General features: G+C 34.8%; 1 protein-coding gene across 2 annotated transcripts; it reads right to left on the bottom strand.

Moving 5' to 3' along the window:
* Positions 1 to 1,790: 1,790 nt before the first annotated feature.
* LOC110442354 (regulator of chromosome condensation-like) lies at positions 1,791 to 12,371 on the bottom strand. 2 transcript variants are annotated; one of them, XM_021485913.1, is made up of 11 exons: positions 12,298 to 12,371; positions 11,524 to 11,599; positions 9,504 to 9,694; positions 8,632 to 8,811; positions 8,054 to 8,198; positions 7,153 to 7,224; positions 6,130 to 6,276; positions 5,227 to 5,340; positions 3,828 to 3,986; positions 3,463 to 3,568; positions 1,791 to 2,946 (listed from the first exon to the last, which is right to left on the bottom strand). In XM_021485913.1, exons 2-11 carry the CDS (start codon positions 11,594 to 11,596, stop codon positions 2,877 to 2,879), a joined length of 1,257 nt encoding a protein of 418 aa, XP_021341588.1. In that variant the 5' UTR covers positions 11,597 to 11,599; positions 12,298 to 12,371; the 3' UTR covers positions 1,791 to 2,876. The 2 variants fall into 2 exon arrangements, with proteins under 2 accessions (XP_021341588.1, XP_021341589.1); XM_021485914.1 differs by having other exon boundaries at positions 12,256 to 12,327.
* Positions 12,372 to 14,969: the final 2,598 nt, after the last annotated feature.

Genomic DNA, 14,969 nt, shown 5'->3' with positions numbered 1-14,969 from the left:
AAATATTCAGTTTAATTGATTGTAACCCTCTGTAAAGACATCTCCCATTAAAACTGATAAAGCGTTACTTGATCATCATCAAACACTACTTACTTACACCAGAATTGATCAATATACGGAAGATCTGGATATTTCTATAAATAAATTGCAGTTTTATAAAGTTTTCGCGAGACATTTAACACTTTCACACTCAACTCTTCGAGATCAACAACTCCTCTTTCCCCCAATCATGTTTGAACAATGGTTTGCTTACCCATTGCTCAAAACATGTTTCAAAGCTCTAAAACATTTACAATTAAATATTGGTTGACCAGACCATATTTTAGTTACTTAAAGATGTCTTTAATCCACTACGTATCACTGTTCATTGCTATGAAACCATTTGTATGGATATCAACAGGTATGTTGCTCAATATAACATGTTAAACCCTTAATGATTGCAATTATTTATCAAGTTTGATTTAAAAGTGGTACAGGGTGATTACAATACATGATTTGACCATGTTACACTGATTACAAAGGCACAGACTATTACAATGATTTGTTAGTGGTAAGGATGATTATAATGACTCAATAATGACATTTATCATGACTCAGTTATGGTCCAGTTGGTAACAAAAGGATCACTAGACGTATGGACAATTACAATGACTCGATAATGGCACAGATGATAAAGAAGAATGAATTAACAGTGGTATAGACAATTACAATGACTCAATAGTACATTTGATAAAGATGAATGAATTGACAGTGGTATAGACAATTACACTGACTTGATAGTGGTAGATGATAACGAAGAATAAATTGACAGTGGTGTAGACAATTACACTGACTCGATAGTGGTAGATGATAACGAAGAATGAATTGACAGTGGTATAGACATTCACAATGACTCGATAGTGGTAGATGATAATGAAGAATGAATTGACAGTGGTATAGACGATAACAATGACTCGATAGTGGTACAGATGATAACGAAGAATTAATTGACAGTGATAATGATGATAACAATGAATTGATAGTGGAACAGATGATAACGAAGAATGAATTGACAGTGGTATAGACGATAACAATGACTCGATAATGGTACAGCTGATAACAAAGAATGAATTGACAGTGGTAATGATGATAACAATGAATTGATAGTGGTACAGATGATAAAGAAGAATGAATTAACAGTGGTATAGACAATTACAATGACTCAATAGTACATTTGATAAAGATGAATGAATTGACCGTGGTATAGACAATTACACTGACTTGATAGTGGCAGATGATAACGAAGAATAAATTGACAGTGGTGTAGACAATTACACTGACTCGATAGTGGTAGACGATAACGAAGAATGAATTGACAGTGGTATAGACGATAACAATGACACGATATGGGTACAGATGATACATAGAATGAATTGACAGTGGTATAGACATTCACAATGACTCGATAGTGGTAGATGATAATGAAGAATTAATTGACAGTGGTATAGACGTTCACAATGACTCAATAGTGGTACCGATGATAACAAAGAATGAATTAACAGTGGTATAGACAATTACAATGACTCAATAGTACATTTGATAAAGATGAATCAATTGACAGTGGCATAGACAATTACACTGACTTGATAGTTGTAGATGATAACGAAGAATAAATTGACAGTGGTGTAGACAATTACACTGACTCGATAGTGGTACATGATAACGAAGAATGAATTGACAGGGGTATAGACATTCACAATGACTCGATAGTGGTAGATTATAATGAAGAATGAATTGACAGTGGGATAGACGATAACAATGACTCGATAATGGTACAGATGATAACAAAGAATGAATTGACAGTGGTAATGATGATAACAATTAATTGATAGTGGTACAGATGATAACGAAGAATGAATTAACAGTGATAATGACAATAACAATGACTCTATAGTGGTACAGATGATAACGAAGAATGAATTGACAGTGATAATGATGATAACAATGACTCGATAGTGGTACTGATGATAACGAAGAATGAATTGACAGTGATAATGATAACAATGAATTGATAGTGGTACAGATGATAACGAAGAATGAATTGACAGTGATAATGATGATAACAATGACTCGATAGTGGTACTGATGATACATAGAATGAATTGACAGTGGTATAGATGATAACAATGACTCGATAGTGGTACATTTGATAAAGATGAATGACTTGACAGTGATAATGACAATAACAATGACTCGACAGTGATAATGACGATAACAATGACTTGATAGTGGTACAGATAAAGAAGAATGAATTGACAGCGGTTTATATGATTACAATGGCCGTTTGACATTGGTAAAAAAAAAAGATGAAAATTATATTAAAATGACAAATGTCATCTGATGATCTGTGTCGATGTGAAATATACACTATGTACTTCAAATGATTGTTACATATTTATTTTTAAGTAACTCCTCACGACTTTTTACTTTACTCTACAAACATTAAATCTTGACAGAATGTGGGTTTTTTTGGGGAAAAAATAAATATTCAATCACAAATGAGAGATCTACTTGGCTTTTCAATCCGAGTTCACGAATCTATTTCATCACAGTATATCACGATTAACTCTGAATCCATTGCATCACGAGGAGCTGATGTAACAGTCTCGACACACAAGCCATACCAGATGACAGAAAGCAGAATACAACAGGGTCCAGAACATGATCAACATGGTGAATGGTCGTCTCGGTAGCAGCCTTCCTCCACAAGTTTAGGAGCCATAACTGGGGGAAATGTTACATCACATATTTTGGCCTCGGTAAGAATTCATTGTAGATCGACTCCTGAATCACATCAATAGTACAAAGACAGGATTTTCTCTGCTCTCCCTGTTTATTCAGGATGTCGGCCTGTCCTTTGCCAGTAGGGCAGTATGTTGTCCTCCAGACGAAACCATTATCACTGACCTAAAACAGAAACATACCAGAAATACCATGAAAGCAGTCATTACAAATAGGACATTTTCCCTTAATAATTTACTAGACATTGTCAAAATACTGCATCAAACTATTAGGAAAGTTGTTTACTGAAATAATATTATCTGCAATAACTTGTCAAGTTGAGAATTTTATCATCTTCAGATGTTCTATACAAATTTCTCAACCTGTCATTTCTGTTTTTCAGTAAATTCAAAATCCATGTTAATTTTGCTATTCACACAAATTTTGTATATATATGGCATGTTGTGTACTAATAATCACTGCCAAAATAGAATTCACACCGATTACCTAGACAAAAAAGGTGAAAAATTCCTGGTATACAGTAGTTCTTAAGTCAGTACATTTAGAAAGAGAAGTAGCCATAATCTAACTGTTAATTCCTGAATAACATTTGCTGCACTTCGCTGTAGTGCCATGATATGGATGAAAGTAAATACACTGCAAAAGTTTCATATTCTACAAAATCAGATAGGTAATTCTCACCTGTTTTCAAGCTGCTTTCCACCCATTTTGGTAGGCACCCATGCATCTTCGTCATTGCCTGTCCCAAGCTGCTGACTCGTCCCCATACCCCAGCTATACACAGTTCCTAAAACAACAAACACCATTGGTCATACTATCCACCCAACACATTTTTTAAACAACAAACATCGTAAAGTCAATCCATCCCAGGCAAAAACGCCTGAAATAGTTGTTAAATTTATCAAATTGTTATAATAACTACTGTAATGCTATGATTTTTACTTTCTACATAACTAAACACTGGCACTATAAATGCCAGATATTGATTAAAAATACCATGATGATTGTGAGTTTACTGTACTTGTATAAAACTAGTGACGACTTACCTGATTTTGTTAGAGCAAAGGAAACAGATTGCCCAGCAGCCACATCCATACAGGCCTCTGGGACCCCTGGCACCAATGTAGGTTCCGACTTCTCCGTGGTGACATCCTCCCCTAGTCCGAGACGCCCGTACTCTGATCTGCCCAGAGTATACACTTTACCTGTGAACAATAAAGTTACTTATAAGCTATGAAAGAAAAAACACCAAAGTATCAATGAAACACTTGTAAAACTTTGCCTACTTTACATAAAAGAAGCATTCTAGTTTTGAGATTCACACTGTTTTTTTCTTTTAATCCAAGTAACATCCTTTAATAATCACATGAACATGATATCTTTCTGGACGGTTTTGAAACAAAAGGGCATTACTCCTGAAATTGGAGGGGAAATTCTAGTTTATATACTTTATTCACATCCCCTTTAAAATGTAAAGGTTCTGTGCACGAAATATTATTAAAATTGGTGTTATACTTTAGAGAAGCAGTGTGAATCGTCTTTTTTACGTGTAATTTATACCCTTTTTTATCATTCCCACATTATCAGAGTTCTGTGTACCAAGTATCATTACAATTAGGGCTATCATGGTTTCAAAATTTAGTACAACACTTTTGTTGGAGTAGAACAATGTTTTTATAGGTCCATACATTGGGGCGGTAGCTACAATCGATCCCCTCCATGTATAGGTTCTGTGTACCAAGTATCATTACAATTGGTGCGGCACTTCGAGAAGAGTAGTGAAAACAATATTCTGTCAAGGGAGAGACAACTTGATTCAAAACTTTGTTCATTATGCAGATTTGTTTTTACTTCAACCTTAGCACAAGTATTTGTGTGCGATATAAATATTGTCCAAATTCATTCATCTGATCAGATTTCACAGTGTTAAAATGCGAAAAGAGTTAACAAATCAGAATGCAGAATGCTTATCAATTATGTGCAGTGTGTCTTTGTATAATAAAATATCCACCAAGTTTTAGGATTTTTTTCATCATAATTATATTTTACCAAGTTATTGTGCAAAAAGCATCCTCCAAAAAGAATTCAGTATATAAATAAATAGTGCACAGATTTTGTCCAACGTCGAACTTTGCCTTTTCCCCCCATATATTTATCTGAAAGTGCTGATCATATTTTGTTAATTTATTGTGCAGAAACCATCAACAGATAAGAGCAAATAAAGCTTATATCTTTGGGGATTTCGCTTAAACTAAGTCTTCATATAATGTAAAGTTTAACCAGTTTTAACATCTAAATCGAAGGATTTTCAGCAATTTATCTTGAAGAAACCAAACAGTGGATTGCAGGACATTAACCATACCGCAACATACTTCCTGTAAATTTTTGACAAGTTCAAAAAACAAGAGCTGCTCTTGTCAAGAACTGGTATAGACAGTTACTTACCATTTGTGTCCATAGCAATTGTGTGATGTTGGCCACCATCCAACTTTTGCCACTTGTTGCCAGAGAATGAACCAACTCTTTCAGGTACAAAGCGATTCTTCATGTCACTAAATCCTGTCAATTGAAGGACAATCATATAAATTACATGCGTAAAAGGATATACATTTACCATAAATGTCATGCATAAAACCCATGCCTGATTATAAGCCCATGCAATTCCATTGCAGCTCAGTAAAATGCAATTGTATGCTAGTTCATTTTCTTGTTTGCTCATATCCCTACTTTTATATCTGTACCTCGGATATCATTGTCACCCTTGGCTTTGCCTTGGATGACAGCGATACCCTCAGAGTGACACTAGGCACTATCACACTCCAATTATGTAGTATTTATATATTTCTATCTTAATGATAAACTATCAGCATACTAACCCCCCCCCCAGCAATATAAATCACAGTACATTACTAACAAATTCATTTGTATTCATATAAACTAAGGCCGTCACAATATATCGGAAAACAAGTATATATTGCAATACACAGGAAATTGTATCGTACCACAATACAGAGATAAAATATTGCTGTATCGCAATATTTTCAAAAGCTTATTTTTATGTATCTGCTTGGTGTTTTAACTTTCAAAATTACTTCAAAATGTTAACAGATATACCAATAAGCATAAAACAGGCTTTTAGTAGAGGTGGGAATCAGTTCAAATTTTGTAATCGATGATTGATTTGACTAAAACCTTAAATTGATGTGATCCATATTATATATGATCAAGACTGATAATATTCTGACACCAACTTAATAATAAAATTGAGCACATCTTTCCTTTAACAATACATTGGGATACACTCTTGGCGAATTTTGACCCCCCTTATATAACCAGTTGATGATGTACCTAGTTGGAAATAATTGTCGAGTCCCCAGGAGAACACCTCCCCAGAGCCTACTTCCATGGCATATGTTGCAAACTGGCCTGCCCACACATCACTAAAAACTGTCTTCCGCCGCCTACACTTCACTTTGGTAGGAGTCAAAATAAAACCTACAAAATAAAAGTAAAAAGCCATCAAGGACACATCAATATTGCAATTTACAGGACTTCTTTTCGAATTTGTCTCATGGAGAATTTGGCTGTAAAAGGGTTAAATGTGAGGTACAGCATACAAAATATTTTCGACCTTTTTAAGTCAAATAAGGCATCTCCATTATTCATCAGTTGTATTCTGTGTAAATATTGGTCAACACACTTTTATTTATTAATTTTTCAATTAAGCAATGTCTAGTAAAGCCCCACTAAAGTTTAATGAACTTGACAAAGATTCTGAGTTTTACCACATAATTTCCCTAGGTGATGAGGAACTTTCTACTTATGCATCTGCAGAAAATGATAATTGACACGGCATCATAGACTCAAGTTTGATACATTGATGAAACAGTAGATATGAAATATATCAATTTTCACAGCGGCAGAACAATTTAGATCTTGAGAGTAATCCATTGTTAACAATATCCAGTAATACTTTCATATCACTTCAATTTTTCAAAGGGCCATTATCTTGTATTAATTGGGACCCAAGACCTGATTTCAGTATGAAGCACTCTGCCATCCCAAGAGATAATCATATTCTAAGTTTTGTAATTGTCAGTGGCAGTACTTGTGATACCACCTGGCCAATATGATACACTTTGACTGACAGACTGAGTGCAAACCTCTAGCTCCTACTGATAATGGATAGTTTTAAACTTTTTGTAAAAATTCAACTTCTGCTGTTCACTTTAAGTCATTACATTGACAAGGTTGATGTATATTTTTTCAAGGGAAAATCTAGAAACCAACGGCCCTTGAAAACAAGTTATTTGAGCAAACTTGGTGTCAAAGCCCCAAATAAAAGACACGTCAACAAATTGCATTATTTACTTAAGCCCTTTCTGCCTCCTCTGGTGGTAAAACATTCTGCCACTCTTCCTAGCTGTCCTTGTTCAGCACAGCCTGTAACAGATTAACACAACTGTCAGTCTGCAGGTTTCACAACTCAAATTTGACTTTAATAATATCAATACACAAAACCATTGCTTCACTTTTCCAGTTTTTAAGTTCTGTTTTCCAAAAAACATCCATGAAAAATAATTTAATAAGGTTAAATTACATTTATGCTCTCGTGCATCACCAAATATTGTAAAAGGCAATGATCAAGTGAACTAAGTAAGTACCCAATAACAGTTATTATAACACTTAGCATATAACATTAAGCTAAAGATTTCTTAATTTTATACACAAAAATGCATTTATATGCTGGAATAAGTTTTTTAATATATATTACAATTTATACCAAACATACCAAGTGTAAGTAGGTAGCCTAATTTATAATGTGTCAGTATGCATAGATCTATCAAACGGGCAATCAAGCTTTGGCCCGACACATACCAATGTAAGTATAATGTGTCAGTATGCATATATCAATCAAACGGGCAATCAAGCTTTGGCCCGACACATACCAATGTAAGTAGGTAGCCTACTTTATAATGTGTCAGTATGCATAGAACTATCAAACGGGCAATCAAGCTTTAGCCCGACACATACCAATGTAAGTAGGTAGCCTAATTTATAATGTGTCAGTATGCATAGATCTATCAAACGGGCAATCAAGCTTTGGCCCGACACATACCAATGTGAAAGATTTTGCATGGAAACAAAATAGAATGTTATATATACAGAGGGATGCATCCAAATATATATATTTTCATTTTCTAAAAATTGCTGATTTAATCTGATTTCAATTTGAACTGGTCTCATCCACCAATCAGAAGTTGTTACCTACCCCAGGTGTAAATTTCTCCTTTATCTGTCAGACACACAAGGTGATCTCCACCAGAGGTGACTTTTACTATGGTTTCGTTGTGCAACACCTCCACAGGGACCTTCTGTAAGCCACCAGGTATCAGCCCTATAGAGCCGTTACAATCCTTGACAAAACAAAATATTCATTCTTCATTGAAATTTGTAAAAAATAACCAACATTTTACCTTTAGCATGACATACACTGTCTGCATTTTTCTAGAAATTTTATCGCCGGAGATGACTTTATTTGACACATACAAGTTAGTGAAGTTATTCTAGTCGAAGTTCCCCTTAAATACACAAATCTGTTCGTAGCTTTTCCATATCTGCTCCTTTTTAGAGATCCATTAGAAAATCAATTTGCAAGAGAATGATTCTTAATTTAAGATTTTCTTTAAACTACAAAAAAGAAGAAGAAAAAAAAGCAGGTACTTACATAGATATAACCCCCACCCCAGCTTCCCAAAAAGTGAAGCATGACCTTTGATCTTTCAACATTGCCTGATGACCACCAAAATCTAATCAGGTAGCTATATATATATATGGAACATTGCTTACCCTGAAGTTCCCCCATATATACAGTCGTCCATCATCAGTTAGAGCAGCAGTGTGACTGTCTCCAGCGCTGACTTGGACCACTTTGGCCCCTAGCGGAACTTTTCCTGGTGACATCTCTGACCCCTCCTCTGATGTATCTCTACCCAAGGAACCTTCATCATTACAGCCAAATGTTATTACCTGAAAACAATAATCTGTTATTAATTTTATTGGTAAGTATTCAAAGTTAATTTGAGACTCCAACTAAAACCCATGTGCCTCTTGAAAAATAATAATTTAACTGCTTAAAATTTGAAAAATAAACAAAACTCGCAAAACTTTTCCAGGTTTTTTCTCTCAATTTGCATAGAACAATTTAACATTTAAAATGAAGGAAAAACAACAGAATTGCTTATTGAAGAGATCTTTTCTCTCTCTCTCTTTACTTTTGTTTGTTAAATTATAAAAAAGTTCTTTAGTATGAAGTAGAAAAAAATGTTTCAAATTGTAAACATCTTTCACCTACAATAAATATTTCAAGGTAAGAAATATTTTCTATGCAATTAGTTAATATAAGCTAACAGATTTTTTCAAGATTTGAGATGGGTTCATGTCGGTGTACTACGCATACCAGAAAGAAAACAACATTTTATATCTGTACCTCGGACAACATTTACTATATATTAATACAAGAAAACTAGTAGCATGGTATGATGCTGTGAAAGAAATCTGCTTAAATTATGTTTAAACCATATGTAAATACCTTGGCACATTTTCAATTTTCTTTTCAAATCTGTCTCATTATGTCCCTAAATTCTAAGACATCAAGTTAAACCAATTCACTGAATTTCATAGTTTCTTGTGAATTACATATTTTAACCTCCAGTGCTTACCTCCCCTTTGACAGTAACACAAACTGTGTGCATTCCACCACACACAACTTGAATGACTTTTTCATCCACACTTGACACGAGGGTTGGTCTGCTTCTCTCCAACACATCTTCACCAAGCCCCAGCTGACCTACATCTCCCTCACCAAGGACCAACACCACTCCTTCTTCACTCTGATGTGAACTGTGGCCTACTGCAAATAATAACATTCAATTGTAACAAATTAAGTCCTTTGCAATTAAGTTGGTCTATATTTCTTTAATTTGCAATCACAACTAGCAAAATTGGTGGACAACTTGATTTCAGCTATTCACTTAATAAACCAAACTTTTTTTACAACTAAAACAGTATGGTTATCAGCATTAGAACTATGTATACCCACTTTTAACTGTGATATTTTTCAGGATGAGTATTTTCATTGGTTATCTCTCGACACTTAACAATTATCACAATTGGACGGGGTCAATCAATCCTCACTGACTTTAAGCACAACACTCAATCATTAGTTTAAACCATGCTTGAAATACCATGCCGGAGGCACGCAACACAGCATTCTGCCCAGTCACATTTTACTGACAGTGAACCAGTTGTTGCCATTCCCCTAAATGCTAAACATTAAGCAGGGAATAACAACTACCATTTTTAAGGACTTTGTTTGGTATTTCCTGGCCAATGCTCAACATTCGTGCCAAAAATGCAGAGATAATCCTGACGGGGGAAATGGGGCCATTGACCACTCAAAACTGAAATTGACCCCTCCATGTTCTAATTTTCTTTTAATTTTACATAGAATGGCCCCTCTTAATTTTGATATTGACTAAAAATTGCTACAATGGCCCTCTGCTCTAAAATTCCAGGATTTTCTCTGAAAGTGAGGTGTTGCCAAGCAAGGCACTAGGAAATAAAAGGTAATTAGAAGTAGAAAGATAAATATCCCAAATATTTGTGTCCCCAAAGAAAATCCCCAATTCTGCAGGGGTCCCACATAAGTCGCCTCCTACGATACATGGTGGGTACCAGCAGGTGCATTCTTTTCCCGATCTCCCACCTGCAGGGGTGTGTTTCCGAAGCACTAATTCTTTTATGTAGATTCCAAAATTGACTTGAATTACTCACTTAAGTGGTTAACAATTCATGACAACGATGTCTACCCGCGTTAGATATCATATGCTTGCCAGACACAAGTATATTATGGAATAGAACACTCAAAATACATGTACATGTCATTGTAGCACTTCTCTGACCTTCTTTTAAACATGGCTTCCTGGGTTAATACAAAGTAGCAGGGGGGATTCAAATTGAAGAAATGATACGGAGCTTGCTTGTATTCATCTTGTAGGTCTACATCCTCGGTATCCACTAATCAAGGTGTTACGCTCACTTTACTGGAATATGTCATAGCAAAATTGAAGGCACAAAGATAGCTGTTTGATTGGTCTCCGGTAAAAAAACTGACCAATAGCTAGGCTGATACATGTCCTTTGAAGATTACAAAGGAGAGGCGCCTGACTTCAAAGCCTGTCAAATTTAACCATTATGTGACTACGAGATTCGTTGATGTATATCAAAGGATCGAAGTAGTCTTCATGTCTCATCAACAAGGTGGCGCACACCAAGCCTTCAATTCTGCTACGACATATTCCAGGGGTGTAGAGAGCGTAAGTGAAATGGAAAATAACGGCAACTGCTGCTTTGAAAGAGGAAAAACTCATTATTTATTCTTTGACACAAAATTCTTCTCATTTAATCATGGATTTATGGAGAGTAATATTGATTGGACCCTGTTGAAGATTTAAATATATGTAAACACGATATACTTTTTCAAAATCTGAACTTTGAACATTTAATCATCAGCATCGGGGAAATCAACTATGGGCAGTTGTTTGAGGTTACACGGCGCCTGTCAAAAGTATCTCGCCGTGTAAATCTGTAACACTGTTGGAGTATGTTGGTAATGTGCTTTTGCTGGAAACAGATGGTAATCATTACCAGAGAATAAATTACTTGCACACAAATTCTTACTTTTGTGTCTCTTTGTTTCTCCATTTACGCTTCCTTCCGACTCTCTGGACCTTTTTTTCCCTCTACCAGGCATGATCTGAAATATGAAAAATATTTACATTAAAACAGACATGATTCGAGTGATATTTGTATAAAACAATCATTCAAATGTTATATTCAAACTTTGTTTGTCTTACTCTTATGGCTGGCTTTACAATGAGATATTTTGAAATGTTCTACATAGATATTGTACCTATAATTCATCCCTTACTTAAGTTATTGTATAATTACTGTATAATGTACATGGAACACACATTTGTCATTACACAGATTGAAACCAGTTTTATATTGTATTGAAAAGCATTCTATATACCAGTGACTTTTACGTAAATTGCACTTGTACAAGTAACCAGATTCTATCTATATACATGTATGTTATACTCCACATAGACCAAAATTGCTTTAATGCGGAGATTGACCCCCCCCCCCAAACACACAGTTACAGTATTTATTATAAATGACGAAAAACTATTGTACCTACACGGCGATTTACAATTTGGAAATAGTAACTTTGACTTCTTTTAGTATAAGATGTTACACAAAATAGTTTTACACGCTATCAAGTGATGACAAATTAAAATCAACAACAAACACTCGATGAACAGAACTAAGTACACAGCACATGCTTTGAATATGTTGATTACATTAGGAGACAGGTTGACTTCGTTAACACAAGAATGATTGCATATTTGCCTTCAAAACCACATAATTCAAGTCTGGTTTTAGTGTTCTCACCTTGCAGTCTATCGTATGTTACGCCTCGTGTTGTCTTTTTGAAATGACGGTTCCCGCCAAGCATGCGCTCTATGATTTTACCTAAGAATCAGTAGAACCCTACTAATCAACATCCGGGAGAGGAACACTTTTTGTTAAATCTTATTTATAATAAATGATTTTATTCACAAGAATATGGACGATATAAACATGCGATGGTTATATTCATATCCATATAATATATTCATTTATTTTAATGAACCGTTCTTGTAGAATATGGTAAAATCACCGGAAGTGCTGGTACGTTAGCTAAACAAAAATCGGCCCAACATAGGCCAAAAAGACCGTTAGGCCTAATCGTGATCCAAACGATTTCATACGTACAGAGCCATCTGAACGTTGAGACCAATTTCAACAGAAAAGGAACTCTGTACCTATACATATATACACACAAGTCTATCCATAATGGGTGACCGTTACAACATTCATAGTCAACTGGAACACTTGCAGTCGAAATACATCGGAACCGGCCACGCTGACACAAACAAATGGGAATGGCTAACCAACCAGCACAGAGACAGTTATGCATCATATCTTGGACATACTGACATGCTGAACTATTTCGCTTTGGCCGAAAATGAAGCCAAGGCAAGGGTTAAATTCAACCTGATGGAGAGGATGCTGCAGCCATGTGGACCCCCTCCAGAGCGACCAGAAGACTAAGATTATCAGATATACATCAAGCTGTCCGTGTCGTAATTTATATTGAGAACAGACATTCACCTTAATCATGTTTTTCATCAGCACTCAGAAGATCGAATGAAGATGTGTGCTCATTCAATAATATCCAGGCTTTCATGAACAATTTCCTTTCAAGACATTGTTTTACACATTTATATATTTGTTAAAATTTTAGTGTCTGTTTTCATGATGTATGATTTTCAACGTCCTCATCAAATAACTCTTCGTTATCAACACATCTGATTATTAAAATTATAAAAACACAAAATCAAAATTGTTTGAATAATTTCCTTAAAAGCTCGTGGGGGTAACTTATATATATTTAAAGACAATAATGGTGACTGTCAACTATAGACATGCATCATCCATGTAGATGAAGAAGATTGAATTCAAGCACTTGTTTAATTATCTGCGATAACGTAGCTTTCTGACGACGAGATTTTTTTATATATTGCCTCGGGGCAGAGGAGGCCGGATATTAATATTAGTACTATTGTTTAATTACTAATATTTATGAGTTTGTAGGTCATGAATATTTTAAAAGTGTATTAATACATGAACATATTACTTTACAAGTAAACAATTTCTATACGACATGATATTCTCTTTCTCAAGCTTAATTTTTGTTTTTAATCTATACTTCACTGTATGATTGTATCTACATTGGCCTGAGTTTCCTCTTTCCCTGACACCCAGATTAGACATTCCGACAGATTTATACACAATGTATTTATATGTAGACTAGTTTAAATACAGCATTTACTGAAAATCCTTCAGCTATTGAATTGCAGTGCAAGAAAATAATTTTAGATGCCACTGCTAGTCCAGCTGGAGATTTTACTAGTCTCGGACTATCTGGTTACCCGTTAAGTTTTTGTTTAGCCCAGTATATTGTTCCAGACATACTAATAAGCAGTATCTGAAATGGAACCATAATTTAGTTGTACATTTGTACTTTAAATTTATTATTCAAAAATAAACAACTGTACCACTCACCTTGTTATCCATCGCACATCTATGACATTCAAAGATAATTCAATAGCGTTTTACACCATTCAGCAACAGGTCAATTAACACAACCCTTAGGCTTTCATAGCAAGGTGTCAACTGTCATGGCAATTTAGAAGAATTTGTTTAAATACATTCAATTCCTTTGACCTTGAACAAACTTGATAGCCCTTTATTGAAGTATGGTACTGGCCAAATGTTATCAACCTTGGTCTGTGGGTTATTTATCAAACACATCAGTTAAAGGTACATAATCAACACTTTACACGGCTCGGGGAAAACTTTTGAAATGGTAATCATTTGTCCGGCGAACAAGTACATGGTAAAAAGTACTCGTCCAAACAGAAAAACCACTCGTCCAGGAAAATAACAAACAAAAAACTAATCTTAAACATCAAATTAAAAAAGCAGTATTTTGTTTGGCAGCGGTGGCGTAGCACACATGTATGCTCAAGCATACACTAATTTTTTTTTATAATTACGGTTATATGCATCATCCGTATCAATCATAAATAAGGAAATCATGAATTTTTTAGTCTTATAAAATAGTGATGTTATATCTATACACATTAAATAATCCCGACGGTTTATGTAAATCAAAAACTACTTTGTGAAGTTCTTAATTTAATATTAATCGTATAAAAGGTGTCTTTATTCGACTGCTCTTGCCCAGAATTAAGCTTGATCATATATCTCTTAATACCGGCAACTGCTACTGGAAAAATATCATCACTCAAGGCATCTTGGTTATTAACAAGAACTTGTTAAAATGCTTTCAACACATCTGACCCATGTTACCCTGGAACATGGATGAAGATCAATCAGTTTAATCAACTTGATATCTGTTTATCCCAGAATGCTTATGGGCCAATATCGTTACCCTCAGCTTTTTGATTATAAAAAACAAAATGTTTGAAGGTTATGAACAGATTTGACTCCAGTGA

The sequence above is a fragment of the Mizuhopecten yessoensis genome, unplaced genomic scaffold (genome assembly GCF_002113885.1).
Source record: "Mizuhopecten yessoensis strain PY_sf001 unplaced genomic scaffold, ASM211388v2 scaffold716253, whole genome shotgun sequence".
In the NCBI taxonomy this organism is placed as follows: Eukaryota; Metazoa; Mollusca; class Bivalvia; order Pectinida; family Pectinidae; genus Mizuhopecten; species Mizuhopecten yessoensis.
Note: the sequence above shows the minus strand (reverse complement) of the source record. Positions and strands in the feature narration are given on the sequence as shown.

Bases quoted from the DNA above. Each gene is read 5' to 3' on its own strand.
- LOC110442354 (XM_021485913.1), bottom strand. From the start codon at position 11,596: ATGCCTGGTAGAGGGAAAAAAAGGTCCAGAGAGTCGGAAGGAAGCGTA. The intron at 7,225-8,053 runs GTAGGTAACAAC...AATCTGTTACAG, and splicing joins AGGAGAAATTTACACCTGGG to GCTGTGCTGAACAAGGACAG. The intron at 6,277-7,152 runs GTAAATAATGCA...TTTATTTTGTAG, and splicing joins AGGAGGCAGAAAGGGCTTAA to GTTTTATTTTGACTCCTACC.